This window comes from Penaeus japonicus, unplaced genomic scaffold, assembly GCF_977035675.1.
Source record: "Penaeus japonicus unplaced genomic scaffold, GWHDUDI00000001_assembly GWHDUDI00000019, whole genome shotgun sequence".
Taxonomy (NCBI): Eukaryota; Metazoa; Arthropoda; class Malacostraca; order Decapoda; family Penaeidae; genus Penaeus; species Penaeus japonicus.
The window spans coordinates 23,324,132-23,348,131 of record NW_028234421.1 but is presented as its reverse complement, the minus strand read 5'-3'; the positions used below and the strand labels follow the sequence as shown (position 1 = coordinate 23,348,131).

The 24,000-nt window shown below is 39.8% G+C and overlaps 1 protein-coding gene across 19 annotated transcripts in view; it reads right to left on the bottom strand.

Annotated features, from left to right (window-relative positions):
* Wdr62 (WD repeat domain 62) overlaps nucleotides 1–24,000 on the bottom strand; it is a 155,922-nt gene that overhangs the window by 12,989 nt on the left and 118,933 nt on the right. For 12 of the 19 annotated variants that reach the window (XM_086547531.1, XM_086547543.1, XM_086547533.1 and 9 more), the window contains 21 exons: nucleotides 20,494–20,707; nucleotides 16,355–16,570; nucleotides 15,553–15,735; nucleotides 15,212–15,372; nucleotides 13,383–13,518; nucleotides 12,656–12,856; nucleotides 10,451–10,629; nucleotides 9,801–9,954; nucleotides 8,954–9,088; nucleotides 6,742–6,813; nucleotides 6,421–6,549; nucleotides 6,095–6,288; nucleotides 5,418–5,588; nucleotides 5,104–5,294; nucleotides 4,786–4,904; nucleotides 3,921–3,998; nucleotides 3,377–3,594; nucleotides 2,810–2,948; nucleotides 2,511–2,680; nucleotides 2,267–2,369; nucleotides 640–2,065 (listed from right to left, as the gene is read on the bottom strand). In XM_086547531.1, the coding sequence (XP_086403657.1) occupies nucleotides 640–2,065; nucleotides 2,267–2,369; nucleotides 2,511–2,680; nucleotides 2,810–2,948; nucleotides 3,377–3,594; nucleotides 3,921–3,998; nucleotides 4,786–4,904; nucleotides 5,104–5,294; nucleotides 5,418–5,588; nucleotides 6,095–6,288; nucleotides 6,421–6,549; nucleotides 6,742–6,813; nucleotides 8,954–9,088; nucleotides 9,801–9,954; nucleotides 10,451–10,629; nucleotides 12,656–12,856; nucleotides 13,383–13,518; nucleotides 15,212–15,372; nucleotides 15,553–15,735; nucleotides 16,355–16,570; nucleotides 20,494–20,707 (4,589 nt within the window). The remainder of the gene's footprint in view (nucleotides 1–639; nucleotides 2,066–2,266; nucleotides 2,370–2,510; nucleotides 2,681–2,809; nucleotides 2,949–3,376; nucleotides 3,595–3,920; nucleotides 3,999–4,785; nucleotides 4,905–5,103; nucleotides 5,295–5,417; nucleotides 5,589–6,094; nucleotides 6,289–6,420; nucleotides 6,550–6,741; nucleotides 6,814–8,953; nucleotides 9,089–9,800; nucleotides 9,955–10,450; nucleotides 10,630–12,655; nucleotides 12,857–13,382; nucleotides 13,519–15,211; nucleotides 15,373–15,552; nucleotides 15,736–16,354; nucleotides 16,571–20,493; nucleotides 20,708–24,000) is intronic. The other 7 variants (XM_086547537.1, XM_086547539.1, XM_086547542.1 and 4 more) reach the window with 2 other exon arrangements.

The following is a 24,000-nucleotide window of genomic DNA, read 5'->3' as shown; positions in this document are numbered from 1 at the left end:
CTATTCCTAATGATAGCTAAGAAGCTAATGCTTTCTTTTAATTATCAGAAAAGTGGGAAATAATGATATACATTATGCACATCACATGGAAACTAAATCAAAATTCATCAATGGATCTTGCTTTATAAATAATGCAAGTAATGCTTTAAGACCTGAATCCATCCATGCATGCAGCACAGCAAGCATGTACGAAAAGTGCTGACACAATAAACCATGCACAATCACACAAGCCAGTGCTGCATTATAATTTTTTGTCCACAAAAATTTTAAAGCACAAACAGATAAAACTGTAACATAAAAAAAAGAATTTACAAAAACAAAAAAAAATGTGGAACATCCCACAATTTTTTATATCAACACTAAAGACATGCTTCACAAATATTTAAATCATTAGTTAAAAGTGCATAATAAAGCATCTCAAAACAAAACAAAAAAAGTCATGCTTACTTAACACTAAAGCTATTAAAATTAAAAATAATGTATACCTGAAAAATGAAAAAAAGGTAGCAATAAAATAATTATTACTGAAATCATAAGACAACATAATGTTAAATATAATGGCAGGTCAGGTTGTCAACCTGCTGGGTCATTCCTCATGCCACAAGAGCAGCCAGGCGGAACAAAATGGCTCTCTCTTACGTTTGGAAGGTAGGACTTGCTGTATGGTGACCTTCTTGGCCAGCAGGACGCGGTGAGCCCTGCCCGGGGCCGGTATTACTCCTTGCGGGAGTGTGGGCTGAGAGGAGGGCAGGTAGACAGCTGGAGGAGGCCCAGGGGGCAGAGGCTGGGCTTGTACCACAGGGAAATCCTCTGCTTGCACCAGATTTCCAGGAGGGAGAACTTCCTGGCTTTTGGGGATCTGACGCCTGGGAGATGATTCACGACTATGTCTTCTGAGCTGTTCAACTGTAGCTGACTGAGGTAAAGCATATGAACCTGGTGGTGCACCTTCTAATCTATAAGAATGAGTCTCTACAGTTACAGTTGTCACAGAACCATTACCATCATCAACTGTTGAAACAACTGTATCCATTGGCTGTTTCCCCATAGAATGAGTATTTCCAGAACCACTTATGCATTTCGAAGTAGCAGCATGCCCAGGACACTTTACAGAAAAGTATGGAGGGTTGGTTGGTGTTTGCACATCTGAATGACTGCTGTCACTGTGACCTAAAGCTGTGTCTGAAGTTGTGCGAAATACTCTGGAGTGAGAATTTGAAGGTAATTCATTTGTTGGAAATAAATCAGATTCATAATCCTTTGGTCTCTCTTTTGTTCTTCCCCCGAGTGAGAGTCTCTGCCATCTCTGTCTTTTGCGGCGAGGTAATGGGAGAGTTCTGGGCACTTCACATACCGGGGGACGAGGAATTTCAATTTTTGCTTCAGGAGAATCATCTTCATCATCTTCATCTTCTAAACTATCACAGCTAAAATTTGACTGTTCACTCTTAACAGTATCACTATCAGAATCATCGTCCACCCTGTATCGAGCGGAGAATCCGAGCTGACTATGCTGGGAACTGAGAAGCGAAAGGCTTCTTAGCGTCTCCTCTAGGGAATCAGTGTCAACTTCTGGGGGTGAGGGTGGGCATGCAGTCAGCAGATCAAAGTCGTGAAGATCTCTCTCCAGCTGAGCCAGGAGCTGCTTACCTGTTTTCTGCTGGTCTCTGGGGACTGCACTGCCATCAAATACTTCAGATCCTATCCTGGCTACTCCTTCATTCCTGACATCTGCATTGCTACCGCCTAGAGTCGAAAGCCAATTTGACCCTAACTCAGGTATACTGCCACCGACAAATCCAGGTATACAACCAGAAACTAATTCTGGGAAACTACCTGTAACACCTGGCACAACTGTTGGAACATTGGTGCTGAGCAACTCTGGGATACTGTTGGTGCCTGTGAGAGGAATGTGAGACGTTGCAGGGAAATTAAGATAGAAGGGATTATCAGAGCGAACGCAGTTGTTACCTTGATTCCCTGACATGTATGACGTATCTTTCTCTGGAATGTTGCTTAGATCAGAGATACTCTTGCTGCTTCTAAGGTTACTTTTATATCCAATCTGAAGATGAAGAAAAGGAAATTACTTTTTTTTTATTCTATAAAATCTCTAAAAGTATATCAAATAAGGAAATCATCTAGAAGAAAAACTGTAGTCAATCTAAATTCTATTGACAAATTTCCAAACAAATTTCCAAAATATAGTGTTCACATTTAAATTATAGAAGACTTGACCAACATTTACCACAGTCAAAAGACTTACACTTTGCAATTTCTTTCTCGTCTCTTCAATTCTCTTAAGAAGTTCTTCCCGTTTGTTTGAGACTTGAGAATCCTTGTTTCTTGCATTAAACTTATAAGATATACTGGAGAAAAGAAAAGAAAATGAGAATCCATGTCTAGCTGCACAACAGTTGCAGAAAGAAAAGACTGTATAGGAACTCAAGGTACATGTGTCATGTTCAAATGTAAATCAGCAATCTACTAAGTTTGTAACCTACTCATACCTATTTTTATTCTTGACTTCTTTTTCTGGTCTTACTGTCTCTCCTTCAAGAGACTCAAAGTTTGACTTTAGGAAAGTCTCACGACGACCCACTCTGTCAATGCTCTCTGTGCTGACGTTGAGCATAGACATGATGTTGCGCTCTGCAGTATCAGCACTTGGCGTAGAGACCTTATTCAGGGTAAATGGTAACAATTAATTAGTGTTTCAAGTGCTTACTAGTGCAATGAACTGGCCTATTATTCAAACTTTCAAATCTCCTTCAGATTTCCTTGCCATTCCATGCAATACAAATCATACCTCATCATCATCATCCGAGTCCTGAGAACCAGACACAGAAACGAGCGGAATGTCAGTGGGTCTCTCTGGCCTTGCTTTTCTGTGACGGCGCTGAGAACGACGCAGCTCTTCCACATCCATTGCATTTACAGTGAAGTCACTGAAGAAAAAAGTAAATCATAAACATTACTTGAATCACTATTTCCTTTAGGAATGAAACTTTGAATAACTTATATAACTGGCCATGTACCTTGGGAGCATTTATCGAGTCTTGAAGTAAACTTTTAATATCAATGTTATTTCCATGATCTTTTAAAGCATATAGAAACCATAATTCAAGTAGTCTATGAATATCCTATCTCCATACCTTTTTCAGGTGAGAACATTTTATACTGAGGAAGGGGGGAAAAATAAAGCTATCATCCATGTCTAGCTAGAATCCACTTCTTATACCTGACACTACTTAACTTCACTGCCATTACATCATAACAAAAATAATCAAATAATTCCTACAAAATTTTTAAATTCCCAAACATCAGCCCAAACTTCATTCCAATTTCAGACATTCTGGACAGGAAAAAAAATTACCTTGCTGTATCATCATTATGTGGGTAATACATCAAGTGTTCAGAATGCTCTGGCTCTGTACTCTCATCATCATGCTCGCTGTAGTCTTCAATGTCTCCATCGTGGTCTGTCGCTCCATCGTCCACTCTCAGGCTACTGACATCGCTATCGTCTGTGTGGTGTCTATTGCGGCTTTCCGGATCACTTCCCCTCTTCAGGTTAATCTTAGACGGTGAGCCCTAAAAGAAATATTATAATGCAATAATTCTGAATAAAGATCAAGTCATAATAGAAAAAGACTTTCTCTATCAGAACTTGTGATCACTTTTTTTTTAATAATAGCATTGTCAGTAATTACTCTAACATAATTAATCACATCTGAAAAAAAAGAAAAAAAAAAAACTACAGAAAAGAAAAACTTTTCCACTACCAGACATAAATACAAGGAAAAAAAAAATCATGAAGAACAAACTCAGAAATCACACAATCATATAAAAACTATACAGCCACCTACACCCAGCTAATGAAAGAAATGTTTTCTTTTGATCAACTATGAGAAAAATACCTGAAAACTGCTTTCCCCTGAATTAATTTCCTTAATGCTCTCAGGGCAAGGAATGAAGTCAGGGTCGCCACCTGAGTCCTGGAAGTTGGGAGGCCAAAGTCAACAGAGAGGAGAGAAAAGAGATTGCAACGCTTTGAACTCATGCATTTGATTTCATAAGAAGAGTCAGAGAATAATAGTTTCCCCATTGCAGATAAAAGATAACTCGTGCATTGACCTTCAAAAATCATTGAAGTTTCTAGTGAAAAAAACTAAAGAAACAATAGTTGTTGTAGAATATTTTGTGCATGTCTTTAATACTAACATTAGGTAAGCCATCCACGCACATTTGAGTTAAAAACTTGACCCGGTTTTAAAAATTAGAATCATTAGGTTTATAAAGAAAAACTATGAATTCATATTCTATAGAGCAAGATTCAGAAACAGATAGTGAACTTAACCATCATGCATTGTCATTAAGAAATATAAGCATACTATGGTAAATAGTGGCTTGTTCTACATTTTGAAGATATAGATAAAAAAAATTATTCCCTTTAACCAACTTATAACAAGCATAAATAAATTGTTAAAAAAAAACACCCAAAAATCTTCAATCTATCTACAAAATCATACTCAATAAATACATAGTTAAAACAACAGTGAAAATCCTGTGTGAAAAAATCTTCAGTTATAGTTATTTAATCTCTTTTTGCCTGGACATAACAGGGTAAATAAAAATTATTGCAAACTTTATACAAGAAACCTCCATTTTAGACCTTCTTCAGACTTATTAACTAGAAAAAAATAAATATATAAAGCTCTATAATATCTTAAAAAAGAGGGTTGACCTCAATGCCCTAAAAACTTTACAAATGAATAAACTTACCTTATTTGGTAAAATTAAATTATCTCTACGGGATGTTTGTGACTGGTACTGCTTGTGAACTCCAACACTGTCTTCCAGAGAGCTTTCCTTACTGGACTCTGAGTCTGGTTGGCGTTTATCTGGAAAATCAGGAAAAAGCAAATAATCATGGTGCCAGGAAAAAAAAAAAAAAAAAATCTTTCTTATAACATGCCTCGTGTCAAAGTTAACCCTACCAGACTGACTATCTTCTAGAAAACAATATTTTTTTTAATTATACATCATCAAAATGTTTAATAGTTTAATAAAAAACATAGCACTTAAAGGAAATGAGATTACCTCTGGCAGGAAAAGGTATAACAGAGTCTGTATCATAATGACTCTTGAATGTTATGGCATTATTATGAAGCCTCTGTGCCCAGCGTCCTTTTGGCATGTCCACTGTGCCCCTGTCACCTGCACCACCAGCTGGTCCTTGGGGTTCTGTCATCTGCTTCTTAGCCCACAAGGGAAGCTGACCCATACTAAACCTGTTCAAAAAAAAAAAAAAAGGTTTTTGAAAAGAACACCTGATACCATTGTGAATGATTTTTCTATAGTCATATTCCCAAGACACTGCAACAGAAACAATTGACATCCAAGGGTGATCTGACCTGTAGTCTGGCTCTTCTGCTTCATTGGCATTCTGATCGAATATATCTTCTGATGCAGGTCTGAAGTCTTCGTTATCGATAGGCTGCCGTACTTTTCGCTTTTCTTTGGAAGCTCTCTCTGCTTGTTGTGAAATGCGAGCTGTTATGGTTTGTGACATGTCATGTGGCATTCTGGAAGAAGAAGAAAAAAAAAAGGGGGTTGATTTGGTGACATCTTTACTCTACCACCTATGGTACATTACTTTTGCCATTCTTCAAAAAATATTTATTTTCATATTGATTTATTCATTTTCTTAGCATGCTTAAGAAGATCTCAGGTCTAGTGAGGCCTCATTTGTTTTTACTTTTTCTTTTGTACTAATATTTTTACTTTTCAAAATAAATAAATTTCTAATACTTTTTCTTTATAACATCTTCGCAAGGATCATAATACTAGCTAATATAAATAACATGAGAAGTTGTTATCAATACTAGGTCTTAAAATAAAGGTGAACACCAAAAATTTCAAAAAAATTGCTTTTTGCTTTTCCTTGTGTATTTCTACTGACTTCTAATTCAATTCATTACTAATAATAAAATATACAAGTGACTTCTGTACTGTGACTGCATTTATCTGAAACAGTAAAAACAGAGAAGAAATCATTGTGATTAATGCCTTTATGCTCTTAGTACTTTACCTCCACACAAAGATGCATCCATCTCCAGACACAGTGATCAAATGCTTGCCATCACTGGTGAAGCGCAGTCCAGTAACTAACTCAGAGTGCCCAAACATAGTTGCCATACATTCCCCAGAATAATAATCATATATACACATGTTCTTGTCAGTACAGCTGGTGGCAGCATATATTCCGCTCTGATCTAATACCACCTGCAAACAAAATTGAAAAATTTCAGAGCATAAAATCACCCACTGCTATGAACATTCTTTAAGAGTATTATGGTATTCAATTTATTCAATGTATTCATGTGAACTAAACACTTTTCAAAGAGAATATCATACCTTGATCAAGGTTCCATCATCTCCAATTGTGCCCTTGAAAGTTTTGGAATGCTTCCCAGTGTTGACATTATAAACACGAATATTACGGTCCTGACATGCTGTTAGTATATGCCGTTGACCATGGTCCACCTGCAAACAGATGAACCAGTAATATGTATCCAATTGCCTAAACTGAGCTCTCTTAAAATTCAATTACTAAAACAACAATACATATAATGAGTTGTCTGTAATCCTACAGAATATGTGTAAATAAAGGAATACAAGTCCATATTTCAGGAGTGTAAAATACAATATCACAATCATGAATGGTTTTGGACTAACCTCCATATCGTAAAGTGTTGTCTTTCCCGCTACGTTGTGGCCACGAGAAAACCAAACTTCATTCTGGGGCGTCTGTAATGTGAGAAAGGCATCATTCATAAATCATTCTTCTTCTTAGAAGGGTTGTCAACTTAACAAGTTTCTAGTGAATATCTAAGAACTTAATCAGAAGACCCAAACCATCAAAATATTCTAAAAAGCCAAGACAAAAGCAGGCTCATGTGGTGAAGAGATATGGATGGGCGTTCAAGCGGACCCTGCCATTCAATGTCCACTTGCAAGGCAATGCTAATCCCAGGCAAACCATCTCGTCTCAACAGGGAATGACAAAAACAAGACTACAAAGCTGCGTGCTTTGATGTATTTATTCACTGCATCAGTCATCTTCCCTATTCTTATCAGCAGCATTTTACAGTAATACCAGTAATTTAGTTTTATGCAGACTGCTAAAGAGTTCCACACATGAGCCAAGAAAAAAGGTTGAATAAAAACTTAAATACTTTCAAATAACACTTGCACTTGACCTCCACATTCTGCATGCAAGAAACCAAAGACCAAAAAGGATGAAGCACTGAAACACATGGAAAACATTTACCCTCTTTCTGTTTAGTGATCCCTGAGTGACAGAAGGAGAAAAACAACAAATTAGATACTGGGTGCGTAATGCTATTCTACACATTTATCAGCCTTTTATATAGGTAAGTTTAAAAAATAACAAGTATGGGAGATGAAGCTTCTAATTCAATTATATGAACTAACTGGTCAAGGTTACCTAACATACAAGTTTTAATGAACGAGACTAATTAAACTTTGAACAACCTCTTTCCCCCTGACAGTTATCACAGGGAAAGCAGGATGGTTCATCTTCTAGTAACAATATCCTATTCTAGGTAAAACTATGACAAATCACCAATGACAACTCAAGGACAGGGGTAATCAAATTTTATGTCTTAATTCAAAATACAAAATCTTCAAAAGTTCTAATTAGGCATGCAAATAACAGTTCTCGCAATATACAGTAAAAGATAGGGAGAGCCAAAGCATTTTCAGCACAAATTTTGTTTGAGCTGGTAAGTCAAAGACGGGGGAAAATAAATATTTTTAACCCATTCATGCCCAGTCTTACATTTGTGTAATGCCGCTCCCACCGGGTAAATAACAGCCATGCGCAGTGACTAAGCTCGAGATCTCTCCCAGCACAATGGAATGCTGTGCCTCTATGAGTACTTATCACCCTCTTGATTCAACGGGCTGATAATCAGAGGTTTTTGTTTTTGTTTACATTATTCTCACAAGTTAATATAAATGTGCCCATACAAATGGAACTCTTATGATTATATACATACATAAATATGTAAAACCTATATCTTGAGGGAGAGATCATGACCTGATAGGACTTCATCCGGCGGGAGCGAAATATTCACATTACGCGATATCATGTCACCCAGCACTAATGGGTTAAAAAGTACAACTGGTAGAGTAAAATGTGTAAATCAATTTTGTGGTTCTCTTTCAGAAATCTTAAGGATCTCTCTACTTCAAAAAGAATATCAGATCATTAAGTCATAGTAATAATATAAAAGTATTTCTCATGGTTATACCGCATATCACTTTTCTTTGCTTTCAGCTGATCTAAAGCATCAATTTGTTATTATTAATATGCTAATGTGTAAGAGATAAGAAAAATAAAAAGTGTATGATGGAAAAACAAAATAAAAAAGCAAATCACTGATTGACAAACATCCTTTTGTTTCCTTGATAAACTAATTTTACAGATTGCCTATTTCATTATTTAATTTCCCTTTCGTTGGAGGGAACCACACTATTCTAGCTTGAAAGACCCCTACCCATCAATGTCTCCCTAAATAGAGAAAATGGGTTGCATGAGAAAGAATCGCATGCAATGTAGTAAAATGATTATATCAGCAATTTCAAGACTTTTAAACAATTAACCTTAAAGAGTATCAAATAAAGGTATATAACTAAAAGTTTTGTTATATATACAACTTATAAATCATTACTTAATAAATACATAATCATTTCAAGTTGAAATGATGGAAATGTAGTTATGAAATATAGAATCTCACGCCTACATCCTTCTCTATGATTCAGCAATTATCAATATAACATTCTGATTGAATACTAACTAAAATAATAATGCATGCACTAATTTTTAGTAGGGTTAACATCACACAGAAAGTGTAAAGTGTACCTGTGTTGCACTTCTGAAGATGATTGACCTGTCAGCACTGCAAGACACCATCTGCAAGGCCCCCTGGGTTTGGTAGAAACGCACTGATGTAATCGCCGAGGAATGGTCATCCAAGGTCTGTACAAAGCTGTAATCCTGAAAATTTCCATAAAATTTAAAGGTCTCTGTCATCTTCTTCCTTCCCAAATATCACTTCATAATTTGCATTAGTGAGAGAGAAGGAGAGGGAGAGGGGGGGGGGGGGGGAGAGAGAGAGAGAGAGAGAGAGAGAGAGAGAGAGAGAGAGAGAGAGAGAGAGAGAGAGAGAGAGAGAGGGAAAGAGAGAGGGAGGGGGAGAGGGGGGGAGGGAGGGAGAGAGAGAGGAGAGAGAGAGGGAGAGGGAGAGGGAGAGGGAGAGGGAGAGGGAGGGAGAGGGAAGGGAGAGGGAGAGGGAGAGGGAGAGGGAGAGGGAGAGGGAGAGAGAGAGGGAGAGGGAGGGAGAGGAGAGGGAGAGAGAGGGAGAGAGAGGGAGAGAGAGGGAGAGAGAGGGAGAGAGAGGGAGAGAGAGGGAGAGAGAGAGAGAGAGATAATGAACTTGCAAATATCCTTGCAATATAGATCTTGCTAACTGCCTATACATAGTTGAAATCCCCATAACATCAACAAAACTGCAAATCTAAATGAAAAAACTTTTATTCACTAAATAAACTGTATGTACCAGTACCAGTAAGCTATAAAAAAAAATAAAAAATAAAAAATAATAAAATAAAAATATTCACATGACAATCATCAGTAATTTCTTCTTTGAGTACAATTGAAATTAGTTTGAATAGAGCTTACCCACAAAAAGAATTCAATGCAATCTCACCTGATCAACTGAAAACACGTGGATCAGCCGGTCTCGAGATGCTGATGCGAGGAACTTGTGGCCAGTGTCTGGCCGGGAATACTCGAGGCTCAACACCTCCGCATCGTGTGCTTCAATTTTGCAAAGCTCGTCCAGGAATTGCAATTCATGCACTCTGTTGGAAAATTTTAGAGTTTAGTTTAGTTCCAGATAATATGCCTGCACTGTTTATATAAGTTTTATTACGAGATATACATGAAAATTCTTTCATATCTGAAGGCAAGGCAAATATTGCAGAGGGGAAAAAAATCTTTTGGAGCAATTACTTTGTTATAACTTCTCTCTCTCTCTCTGTCACACAAACACAAACACAAATACAAATATAGGCAAAGACACAGACACAGACACAAATATACACTCGCTCAATATGCACTAGCACACACATATATGGATACAAAAGATGATATACATAAAGAATCTAATATATAAAATATCACCTACACTACCACAAATCAAAAATCAAAAATTCTTTTAAAAATAGGGATGTGAAAGGTGGCAAAACAAAAAAGAAATAATAATAAATAATAAAAATATATATATATTAAAAAAAAAAAAAAATCAAAACAAAAACAAGTCCTTCTTCCTCTTCTTGAATCCTTCCCGATCCTGACCTGATGTTTCCAGCCCGGTCTCCAGATGCCAAGTGCTTGCCATCAGGGCTCACTCTGATGCACCTGACGCCGTTGCGGGAGTCATACGAGGTGTCATTCCTGTCCCCACCTTGAGGGTTAACATCTGTGTCTTTGATGAAACCCAACTCTGGGTCCACATATATGATTTTGAGCAGTTCCTACGGGAGAAGAGAGAAAAGCATCTGGCAACAGGCCTAAAGCGTACAGCAGCAAAATCACGGTTGATTGAGGCTTTGAAAGGTGGGCAAGCAAAATACATATACTTACTAAAAAACATATTTCAGGACCTACTTGAAAATTTTATCTAAAATTGGTGAGGATATTTGGTTTGGAAAGAAATTCTTTCACATGTTATAAGGAACTGAATTGTATTACTTTACATGGTAAAGGGCCTGGTTTTTCCATTTATATCTGACCAAGGAAAAACATTCTAAAATCCAATCTTAACTCTTAATCCTTTTTAACCCATTCGCGCCGGTTGACGTGCTGACACGTGGTCGAAAAAAGCCCCGGACCCGGGTGACGTCCTGGCACGTGCTACATTTTCGGCCCGCGCGCCGGGAGGCCAGTAGCGACGTGCTGAAACGTCCGCATTAGAATGATAGATTATTCTTAGTACAATTCGATTTTCATACTTGATTTGTCTTAGCTACTTTAGTTTATCCTTCTAAATAGTAGAAAATGGGATATAACGTAATATGAATGACGTCTCAGGTACATACGTAATATTGATTACGGCATGGTGATTTCTGTTTCTGATTTGTTGAATATGATGATCTGAGTCGAAAGACTATCGTAAAATCAATTGTAATTGGCCGAGGAATAAAAAAAAAAAAAAAAAAAATTATATAACATCTTTTTGTTGCCCCACTAAAAGAAAATGACACTTGAAAAAACATTGCTGTTACTTGCATTCACTTGTATGCACATGTATGGTTGTTCATATTCTCTTTCTTTTCGTTTAGGAAGAAAAAAAAAATTGAAAAAAAAAACTATGTTTGTTACCTCACTAGAAGAATGCTTCCACTTCCCATTGGTATTACAACATAGGAGTAAAGAATATGGAAAAAGTTCAATAGAATAACACTAAAAAAACAGTGCTATAACATCTTTTTCGACTGATATACATCCTCTGAACATAGCACTACTTTCTACACATGATTACACTTTAGACGCAATCACGCAAACCATAAGGATAGGGTGGGTGAAAAACGCTTTGCGAGCGTCAGAGCGACCGCGCGCAGCGGGAAAACACCCCGGCACGAACGGTTGCGCGCTTGAAATCTTCCCGGCGTTATCGGGAGTAGGCGAAATTCCGCCCCGGCGTGAATGGGTTAAACTGAATAAAAATTCCATTCCTTTTTACCTTAATACTCTATCATTAAATATTCACATGAAATAAATCATTTAGTCAATATGTCTGGAGTTCATCTGTCCTTTACTATAAATACAAATTCTTAATCATTTTTAGTACAATAAGAGTCAACTTTCAAGAAGTGAGCCAAACCCATAACATCTTGCTTTTCTAAGTGCAGGTACCGAAAAATATTTATGTATTCTGCATTGGTGATGAAAGCACTTTGTATCTTACCAATTCAGTGTCCTGTAATGGGCAAAAGCAGTGCAAGCAATTCGAGATAATTTATAACAACTTCTAACCTTTGTTTCCTCGTTTGTCTGCTTTATGTGAAGAATTTCTTTTAATCTATAAATTGGTTATGATTTGCAGAAATCAATTACATTTCCTAATCAGAATCTGACCTAATTCATTCTTATGCTTCTAGAGGTATAACAACTTCATAACAGTATCCATACTTATTACAATAGCTATTCCTATTATGCTTCTAGAGGTTTAATGGCTATGATATACCAATTTTAAAACAATTACCACATTTAAAAAGTTCATAGATATTAAGGGACTAGCTTGATCATACCTGAAAAATCTATTGTTTATTATTACATTTCCACAGGACAAGTTATTGAGGTAGCTCTTTGATAACTTACTGCTATACCTACAACTGACCATTTGATAACAAAAAAAAAAAAAAAACATTTTATATATCTTACCCCATATTGGAATTTTTAGTAACAAGCATGACAAAATATTAAAAGAGAAAAAAAAAAGAAAGAAAAAAAAAAAAGACTTGAAAACTCCTAACTATTTAAGAAAGAAATTATACTTACAGTGCTGTAAATATTCCTCTTGTATAAGGTATTAGAGGGCATAGCAGAGTCAACATTCCAGACTCGGATAGTGTCGTCGGACGAGCAGGTGATGAACGAGCCCGGAGGCATCACCCCCTTTCCGCCCTCGCTCTCTGTGGGGTAGGTTTCCACGCCCCAGATGCAGGCAGAATGATACAGGTAGGAGTGGGACTTTCCAACCTGTTATGGGTAAAAAGTACAATGAGTAAATTTTCAAGTGATGTACAGAAGGCTGACTTCAGTAGAGTAAAATTATACCTTTCAGCATAATACAAGAAGATATATTTGTGTGTTCACTGTGCAAGTGCAACAACAAACTCGTGGTGACACATATCACTCTAAACACAAAATATATGCAAATAAAGACAGCATAATATTCAAACTAAATCAAAATGAATAAATTGACAAATATCCAATTTCCAAAAAAAAAATAAAATATTAATTTCATAAGGAACGCTTCTCATAGATCATAACAATCTTTTATCATTCATAACTTCCTATTCAATGCAAATTATTTTTATGATATGAAGATGAAAAATAGAAAGATTACAGTGACATTTTTTTTTTTTTTTTTTTTTTTTTTTATAAAATTATATATGGGTCCTTTCTACTCAATACAAACTCTATCTACAGTACAAAATATTTACAAACTCTGCTATTTGATGCAGACTATCTTTCTGGCAAGGTAAATGGTAAATATACATACCCTCTTTATATCCTTGACATCCCACACATACATGGAATGGTCATTATAAACAGCCGTCACTTTGTGGTTGTTTTCATCAAAGGATACAGCTATGGTGTCAGGGTACTTGGCATTGTTTGGGTGAGCGGCCATGTGACTGCATAAGAAGAGCATGCTATTCTTAATCAAGTGTCGAATGGTTCACTCGAGGGGGAATATTAATTGTGAAAATATCTAATGGAAATATTCTAAAAATCAAAAAAAGTGAAAATAAAAAAAATGAAGATAAAAGGAGGAAGAAGAAGCTTAGGGTGAAGAAGAAGAAGAAAATTAACAGAGACAGGAAGACAATCCAGGAAAGGCACCAGTGCTTTGCCTGAAAAGCTCACCTTAACAACTTATAACAAAGCATGCATTTGCCTTTCTATTCAGAGTTCGTGGTTGTCCTAGCAAAAGCGCTAATGTGAAATATCACTCAAAGATTACGAGCTTCTTGGATAAGAGTATGGTGCTCTTTTCTTACAAGATCATCCACCCTTTTTATCGTTACCACACCAGTCTAGGTATCATCAGCAATATATAAAATATCATTGGATGTTATTTTTACAGATAATACCTTGTCTGGTAATATTCTTGCATAAAAATAGCTCTCTGACATGGTAATGACATCTAGACAGTATAAATGCTACAACACAGCAATGCTCTGACTGATCATCTTTCCAACTGCTCTACCTGGTGAATGCTACAAGAATCCGAGTGATGCAATAACCGTGTAAAAAGGGTTGGCTTGAATAGTGAGTTTTGGTGCTTTCACTTTCTTCTATCTGAGGTGACAGTGATATAAAGGTGATTACAATCAAATCTCAAAATAACAAGGAATGCACACTTTGCTGCAGGTAGTTGAAAACAGATACAAAATAAAGATGTTAAATACCAATTAGGTGTTACATTACTAATTACTAACACAATGGTAAAAAGTAGCTAAAAACAGCATGTAAACTGTATCTATCTGTGATAATACATCACAGAGCATAAAAAAGTTTATCCACATTCATAATAGATTTCATTTCATTCTTCTGACAATCCTTATACAAAAGTCTTAAATGATCAACAGCATAACCTCTAAAATGCACACTAAAAAGTGACTCTAATCAATGTGCACTTTACACTCACAGAAAAAAAATAAAAATAAAATAATAATAACAATAATAATAATAATCTTGTTACTAAATATCATGCAACTTTTTTTATATGGCTAAAAAAAAAAGATACTTTTATCATTACTGACTACTAATGACAATTAAATACCCAAAGAAAAATATAGTGTACAATCATGGAAATCTGTACACTTGGAAATGCAACTCAACACATTTAAGAATTGTTCTGTAGTAAAATCCTATTATGAAAAAGATAACACAAGCACAGGAAGCATATGAAGGAAAGGGGGAAAAGGAAAAACAATGAAAACAACAATCCTCCTCATCTGACATCATAAATCAACCTAATAATTTTTCAGGTCCCTTAAGTGGCTAAATCTAAGGCACAATAAAACTTAAGGGAGAACCTCAAAAAATGTAATCAATGGTGTTATCACTGCAAAAATATCTTTCCATGTGTTTTTCATTTTCTCTAAATGAAAGTGATAAACTTTTAAATGCTAAAATTTTAAGAAAACACACACATTCCAGGCAAACAAATCTTATCATGTCATAAAATTCTATGCCTTTTAATAAAGTAACTATCTTTTTAAATAATTCACAATCAGTTAGGCCTTTATCACAAACACTAGAAAAAAAAATTAAATCAAATATGAAATACACTTAAAGTTATCTGGAATTCACTGTACATACCTGATAGTTAAACCTTTCGATACATCTACACCAAGGTAGTGTGTGCGAGGCAGGGTGGTAATAAACTGGAGATTATACGGACTGAAGCAACGGATAATACCTTCTGCACAGCCAACAAAAATATATTCCTCCCCGGCCACCACACAGTTTGCACTGGAAGTCTGCAGAGAAAAAAAATGTTTCTCAGTCCAATAGTGAGAAAATCAAACCTTTAATATTTTTCACAACAAAAAATAATAATTCATTAATCAATCAAAACACAAATCTACCTTTTCTTCTTCATCCAAAAATACAATTATAATCAAACTCTATATTTCCTTGCATTCTTCAACCTTACTTACCCTTAGCTCTACCCATTTGTCGAGCAGCCTTCGGTTATTGAATTCGCACAACAAGCCAGACTTGGTGATGGCAAAAGTAGAATCTCCCATATCACCACGTCCACAGGCAACATCACAGAAATAGTTGTTTCTCTGCTCTCCCAGAATGGCAGACCGACCAGTCAGAGGCACCGGTTCCTTGAACTAAGAAAAAAATGGCAAAGGTAAAAATGGCATAATTAATATTTGTCTGGCTACTCCATTTCACTTGAATACAAATTACCTGTATCTCTATATTTTCATTTATTACACAAAAGCTGAATAAATGAATAACTCTCATTCACCATCTTTTCATCATATTAATGATAACTTTATATCTTATGTGGAAATTTAATTCTTGAACCCTCCACTGTTCTGTGAAATCCACATATATGTACTACTACTATGTAGCTAAAGTAAGAAACACATGTCTATAATATGAATCAACATTTCAAATAAAGTACATCTATTAATAATACAAATCAATGCCCTATTAACAGCATAGAAGGCTTCAAGCTAAGGAAGCTCTTTGCAACATAGTTGTCACAGTGGATGTTTCACTCATAGGTTCAAAGCCTTCAATCACATGCAGTATTACTGGGTATTGCAATTTAATCAAGCAATAAACTAAACAGTTTACACACTTTGTATGTTACTCTCAGAAAATAAGGATTTACTGTATATCAAAATCATCTACTTCATTCAACCAAATTAAGTGTGGAAAGTGTACTTGACATCCCCCTGTCCTCAAACACAATACCTTGAAAACATTCGGACGACTCACCTTGGACCCACGAGCCACTTCAAGGTACCAAAACTTCACATGGCGGTTTCCTACAGTAACAAAATATGAGCCATTTTCTGCAAAGCTGATAGCCTTGACCTTGCTGGAAAACTTGTTGGAAGCAACCTTTACTCCTCCTCGCCAGTCCCACACGTTTACGATCATGTCATGCTGGGATCCTACAGAGACTACGTACTTCTGGGTTGGAGAAAATGCCTGAAAGGGAAGAAAACAAAATACTGATAAATTGAACTTCATCTTGAATATCAAGGATAACTGAAAAGGTCTATAATAAAAATCAGATTCATTTACTGTTCATGTCATATCAAGCATGACATTATTCTTACAGATCCTAGATTTTTTTTCTGAGAAGGAGATAGGCATAAAGATATGGGTGGGGAGAGAAGAGGTGCATACAGGGCATTAGTAACAAAAAGAGAAACATAAATGAAGGGACAAAATCCTGAGATATAAAGGTAAAGAATTATTGTGGTCTTATTCACTTAATAAAAATCTTAGCTGACTTTTACATGTTCCATGGGGTTGTGCAATACTGCTTACTTTATATGACTAACTTTTCTTAATATGAGGATATCTAAAATTATCATCAATATCACAATGTAAAAATATCTGCAACAAAGCTAATATTGTAAAAAAAAAAATGTTTTTTGCTACTTTTCGGAAATGGTTGGATACATTATACTATAGTTTTGGAAGAAGTAATATCCTCATTTTATATGTAAAAAATAATGCCACAGATGGGCCATGACAACATGTGGAAGTAGTAGTTAAATTATCTGAAACGAATGATAAAAAAATGAAATCGAGAAAGAGAAAAGATGAAATAATGGAATGAAAGAAGAGAGACAATGAAAAGAAAAGAGACAATGAAAAGAAAAACACATAACAAATGAACAACATTCACGCTTCTCCAACACTAACTACCCCGATGGCAGCAACACGGAATCATGCCAGCGATGTGGTTATAGCGTTTGGCTATTCAACTTCACACCTTTTGTGGTCTTGCCATTATATATATATAAAAAAAAAAAAACTTTTGCGTAACCCGAGCACCACGCGCGGCATCGGGACCCGCATCCGCACATCCCTCGGTCGCCATGGTAACTGAGACGCTGCGCATACGGGCGGACGCCGCAATTCGACACCGGACGCTTTGCCTCTAGCTAGTTTTACATGATCACTCGTCACGTTTCATATCATTTGTTATACATAAAAAGAGTTCAGCCTATAATAAAAGCTACCTTATGTCTAATACGGTGATCGTAGTTATCATCGGTTATCATCATAGTGACGTAACTAGTTGTAATTTAGCCAAATCTTCGCTTAATGCAGGTGGGATCACAATCACACTGATGTCAATCTCAGTAATCATAAAAAAATGGGAGGAGGCCAGAATAGTTTTGCGCACCTGGTCTTAGACTTGCTACACAACAAAAGGTTTAATGTAATAATAAAAACGCATGTACAAGATGACTCCTACTTTAGCATTGAAATCACCAGCAGGTGTTTACATAGACGCGCGTGGGAGAACCTGTCGCCCTTTTGCCACACCCTCTCCCCTTCCCACTCCCATCCTTCCTTCCTTTCCCCTTACCCTTCATATTTTCTTTCTCGTTCTGGTTCTCGTTATCATTCTCATTCTCATTCTCATTCTCATTCTCTTTCTCTTTCCCATCCCCTACCCCTTCCCCGCGTCACACTCCTGTCTTTTATCAAACTCTGCAAGCTACTCTGCCACGCTACGAACCAGAGCTTAAAAGTGTGGTACTCATATACTGTCAATTTCCACCCGGCATGGGATCCATGAGTCTATCTATCGAGAAGCTTATTCATGGAAATGATGTTTTGCTCCAAGAATTATTGTCACTCCTTCCCACGCCCCATCCCATCCACCTCATACCAGCTAAATGATACCTTTCTTTATCCTAACTAAATAATAGCCTCCTCCTCTTTCTCCTCCTCCTCCTGCCGCGACAGCACACGAGGCTCCAAGGACTGGCTCCAAGGACTGGCTACTAGGACTCTCCTTGTTCTGGAGCCACGGCTGCTGCTCGCCCACTTGTGTAATGGAGATCCATACATGGGTTGAGAGCAAGGAGTGGAATATCCTCCTTGTAGGCTCTCCCTCAGCCTGTCCCTACCGACCTTCCATATGCGTTGTACAGGTTATCCTAATTTTGTAATGTTGACCACCTCGCTATTTGCACTTATTTTTCGCATGGCAAAACGACCCGTCTAAAATTTCACTCAATTTCAGCCCGAAGCTCAACCCTGTGCCCTTCCCCTGATCGTGATCCTGCCTGGCCTGTGCCTGCGCCTTCCTTCGCCGATCCCCGCCCTTGCACCAGGACCAGTGCGAGGGTGTGGCGCCCTTCGCCTCCTGCTAACAAATGCCTCTCGAATGGCGTCCATCGACATTGTTTACCTAGAAGTCACTGCCCGATAGTATCCGAGGCGTGGCTGAGAGAGCCTCGGCGGGTAGCCGCAATCTGCTACCTCACACCGTGGGCCGTCTCCGAGCCTAGCCCTCTTGTTGGCGTGACACATCCTGCACCTTAGCCATCGGTCGAGATCATTCTGTCAGCGGTAGGCGTAGGCGTAGGCGCTGAAGGTTCTTCCCCCTTCCTGTCAGCATTCTGCACACCAGGTCGCAACAGGGATTTGAGGGAATCCTCCTGTCGTTCCTCTGCTAAGCCTAGTCAGTGTTGGTTGACACGCTGTTCAGGCGTGACTCGCTTTTTGTGACCGTGTTTGAGGCTACATCACCCTTGTGTACATAGTCGTTTTTGAGATGTCACCTCAAATGTCTAGGCTTCTCTTCTACCGACAGTGTCTATTTCTATGTTTCTTTGCCGTCACGCCCGTCCAGCCCCCTACCACAACCTGCTCACGATGGTGGGCGTGGGCGTGACGTATGTTCCTCAACTTTGGCCATTCAACGTGGCAACGCCCCTGTCGTTTGCGATGGCTCTGCCGTGGACTCCGCTGTGGAAGAATTACCCCGTGCCACGACTCGAATCGCCGAGCGCACAGGGGCCCCCTCGGGTTCCCGCTGAGCCTATGGCGCGTTGTCTCTCCTACGCGTGCCCTTTGTCCAGCGCACCCATTACTACCTTTCAACAACCCTCGCCTCTACGCTTTACTACCACCCAGTTACCACTACCTACCCAGAACCATCACGCCGCCCCATTAGTCACTATCTGTCGCTCTCCTACAGTGCCGTATCGACTCCGCCCTCCTGCCTGACCACCCGTCACTTTCTGCCCACTTGACTCCGTGTTACTGCCAGCGTCACCCACGCACCGCAGATTGTATCGCCTCATGATTAACATCAGCTTCTTTGTCTCGTGCTGCCACGTCGGTAATCCAACTACCTGTTCCCGTGTGTTAATTGGCAATTCCTCGTTGGAGACCCATTGTGAATGTTAAGGTTAATGTAAATAAAACTATGCCAGTTCTTTTATGTATTTTTTCCGCCTCTATCTTTATTTCCATTCCTAAGCCTTCTAAAATAAAAAAACATCTAAAACTCAAAATCTCATCTCCATTAGGGTTCACGCGAGGCATAACACCGCCTTGAATATTCATCCGCAGCGAGACCACCCGGGAGTGATGAGGCCGACAGGGTTTCACGAGGCCATCATAAGGGAGGGCCGCGAGCCTCTTGCGTGATGACGAGACCTCCGGCCAGCGAAGCCTCTTGGTTGTCGGCGTCAGAGGAACACCGAGCTACAAGACGCCAAAGCCCGCGCACCGGGGAGGCCTGGCAAGACGACGGTGAGATAAGGCCGCAGAGGGGATGCAGAGGGGCGAGCGCGATCGGCACGTGCGAGGCCCTCGGCGGAGGCCCTCGGCGGAGGCGGCCCTAATCGAGTCGCCTCATCGCCTTGCCCGAGACACGCCGCCCGGCCCTCCTCTTTTCGGACAGTGTACTATACTACGTAAGGTATACGAGGTTGGGGATCTTTAAACAAAGTTAAGGAGGAAGACGAGGAGGAGGAGGAAGTGGGGGATGAAAATGGGGGACGAGGAGGGAGAGCAGGAGAAGGAAAAGAATGAGAAAGAGAAGGGCAAGGCCAAACGCCCTTCTCTTCTCCTCCGACCGAGCGTAAACTCACCACGCAGGAGACGCCGTACTTGTGTCCCTGGAACTCGGCCACCTGCGTCTTGTCGGCCACGTCCCACACCCTGACGGAGGGCTGGTGGCCGCACTCCCCCGTGGCCAGGTAGCGGCCGCAGGGCGAGAAGGCCACGCACGTGATGCTCTTCCTCGAGGCATTCTGCACGTGCTGCTGCCGGTTCTTGCGGGGGTTCAGCAACACCACGGTGCACCTGGAATATAAAGGTCATTACTATTAGAAACGCGAAGTAACACTGACATTACTAAAAGTGCCATCGTTATCATCACCATCATCCCTCTCATCATCACCATCACCACATTTATCATCACCATCATCCCTCTCATCATTGCCATCGCCACAATTATCACCACCACCATCATTATCACTATCACAATCATCATCACCCCCATTATCATCACTATAACACCTAATCACAACACCTCTTGACAAAGCAAAGTATCTCCTTTGTTTCTGCCCGAGCCACACTTGCCACTCAAAATCAAGGCAGTGAAAGTTTCGTTCCCTTAAAGTTTATATATATATATATATATATATATATATATATATATATATATATATATATATATATATATATATATATACAACGTCACCTTTAAGAGCATCTAAAACAGTAACTACATGCACATTCTTCTGACATCATCGTCGAAGCATCGCCAACACTTGACAAAGAGAATTGTTGATTCGTTCCCCTTTTGCTTTTAATTCCTTTTGAAGTCGAAGACCTGGAGACCTGGAGTTCATGTCTCAGCTGAGATTGTTCGTCAAGTCTGTACTTATTGCCGGTTTGCCTGTGGGTGTGTCCGTCTGTGAATGTGTTTGTGGATTAGCGTACTTGTATGTCTGTCTCTGTCTCTTACGTACTCTCTCACTTACTTACTCGCTTGCTTGCTTGCTTACTTACTTACTTACTTACTTACTTACTCACTCTCACACGACGATCTAGCCACACACACCCCCCCCCCACACACACACCAAAAAAATGCAAAATAAATAAATAAAAGCAAATCCCACGACCAGCCAGACCCGTTCCTCGAGTGCCTGCTGCACAATCGACCCCGACCATATCGAGAGCCGAGTGCCGCTTCCATATACGGCACGGTGCCACCGCGCTCAAGCCTGGATCCGCAAATATCCCCCACCGCCTCCTCTCCTCTCCTCTCCACTCCTCCGTCGGGACTTTCATCGCTCCACCTTGCACGAACCGAGCGACCGAGCGACCGAGCGAGAGCCAGCAGAAGTGGGTCTGGAGGTCGCGTCGTCATGAATAAACATCGGGCGGCAGCGGCGGCGGCGTGACGTGTGGAGTGCGAGGCCGAAACATGGGAGCTATGCAGGCGGTCATGCAAATGTGCATGTTACGTGCAGTGCGAGGGTGGGGGTGAGGGGGGGCTGAGAGGCAGGTGTCGGCGATGAATGGTTCCTCTCTGCCTTATAAGCGAGATGACGGCGTTGATGAGTGGCGCCCATTACCCGTGCCGCAGCTCGCTTGAAATCTCTTTCTTTTTTTTCCTTTCTAATTCTCCCTCTCGTTCTCTAACTCTCTCTCTTGATTTATCACTCTTTCTCTCGTCTTAAACTCTCCCTCGCTCTAACTCTTTCTCTTTCTCTCTAACTATTTCTCTCACCTTTAACTCTTTATCTCGCCCTTACCCATTCTCGGTGTAAAACACTCCCTCGCTATAACTATCTCATTCTGACTCTTTCTCTCGCTCTTACTCTTTCTCTTTCTCTTTCTCTTTCTCTTTCTCTTACTCTTTCTCTCTCTCGGACTCTCATCACTTCCACTCACTCATATTCCCCCCCCAAAACGCAATCGCTACACATTATTATTTATCACCTCTTGCTATTATGCACTGTTTCCAACACAGACAAACATCCAAACAAACAAACAAACAAGCAAACTTCATTATTATAGCAACAAGAGAAAAAACGACAACAGCAACAACAACATCAACACTAAATACAAAACTGAACCGAGGGAGCATCCGCCGCCGAGGAAAAGGCCTGACAAGGGATCAAATATCTTAGACATAGAATACATAGAAAGTCCTAGGAACCAGATGTTTTTTTCCGCCGTACGGAGGAAGGAAGGAAGGGAGAGGGAAAGACAGCGCAGAAGGAAGAAAGGGAGAGAGGGAGGGAGGGAGGGAGGGAGGGAGGGAGGGAAGGAGGGAGGGAGGGAAAAAGCGACAGATAAGGCACTATAGAAGTGGAGGTGGAGGAGGTGGAGGAGGAGGAGGAGGAGGAGGAGGAGGAGGAGGAGGAGGAGGAGGAGGAGGAGGAGGAGGAAGAGGAGGAGGAGGAGGAGGAAGAGGAGGAGGGAGGAGGAGGAGGAGGAGGAGGAGGAGGAGGAGGAGGAGGAGGAGGAGGAGGAGGAGGAGGAGACGGAGGTAGAGCCCCTATAAGGCTTCCAGAGCGACACCTGCGTTTAGCTGCAAGGAAGAACCCGAGACAGGAAGCCCCGAGAAGGCCCTGGGCGCAGTTCCCTTTCCGCGCACTAGGTGTTCTTCTTCCGCCGTCCCTTTTCTCGATTCATCGTCCAAAGAAGGAACTAGAACTATACATGTATATAAACACACACACACACACACACACACACACACACACACACACACACACACACACACACACACACACACACACACACACACACACACACACACACACACACACACACACACACACACACACACATATATATGAATACATACAAACCAGATGTGTGTATGTGCGTGAGTACTTTTTCCATGTTCGCTTATCTGTTCGTACACCCATTCCTGTGTGTACAAATTATGTACACCCATGTTCGCATATATATATAACGTATACTTGTTTTCGAGACTACGTGTAAGTTTACCTGTCGCGGGGCAAGAGACTGATTGACGGAATGATAGACAAGAGGCTGGTCCAGGTACTAAGAACTATCTTTGTATCTTTAAGGCAGTGCACACGTAACGCGTAAGTCCGCGAATGGATAGCATTATCTTCTCTCTGCATTCTGACTGTCAATGTATCTACTATAATCACCCTTACTGATGTTCAATTTACCTTGCATACATAAACCTTCATCAATAATACCTAGAAGAGTTAGAAAGTCTCGTATCTTTTTTTTCTCTCTCTGACGTGACGGAGAAATTCGATCCCCAAACTGTATCTTCTCGCAGAAGGACGGATTTGGCTACGTAATCAACCTCGCCCCCGCAGAGGAGCGCCGAGTGTAAAAGGAAACTCTCCTTGGTGCGAAAGAGACCGATGGCGCACTTATTGCAACACCACCGTGCAATGAACTGGCAAAAATGGCCCCTCACCTCCTCTAAACAACGTAAACATACAAGATTTTTCGACGCACCAACCAATCAGCTAACCGAATTCAAAAGAGGGAAATGCCTACCGCGATACTTCGTTGCACGGGCACGCTATTACATAACAGGTACAGACAGGGTGGTAGAAAAACAGTGCAGTGAGAGGCGCGTCTGTGTGACG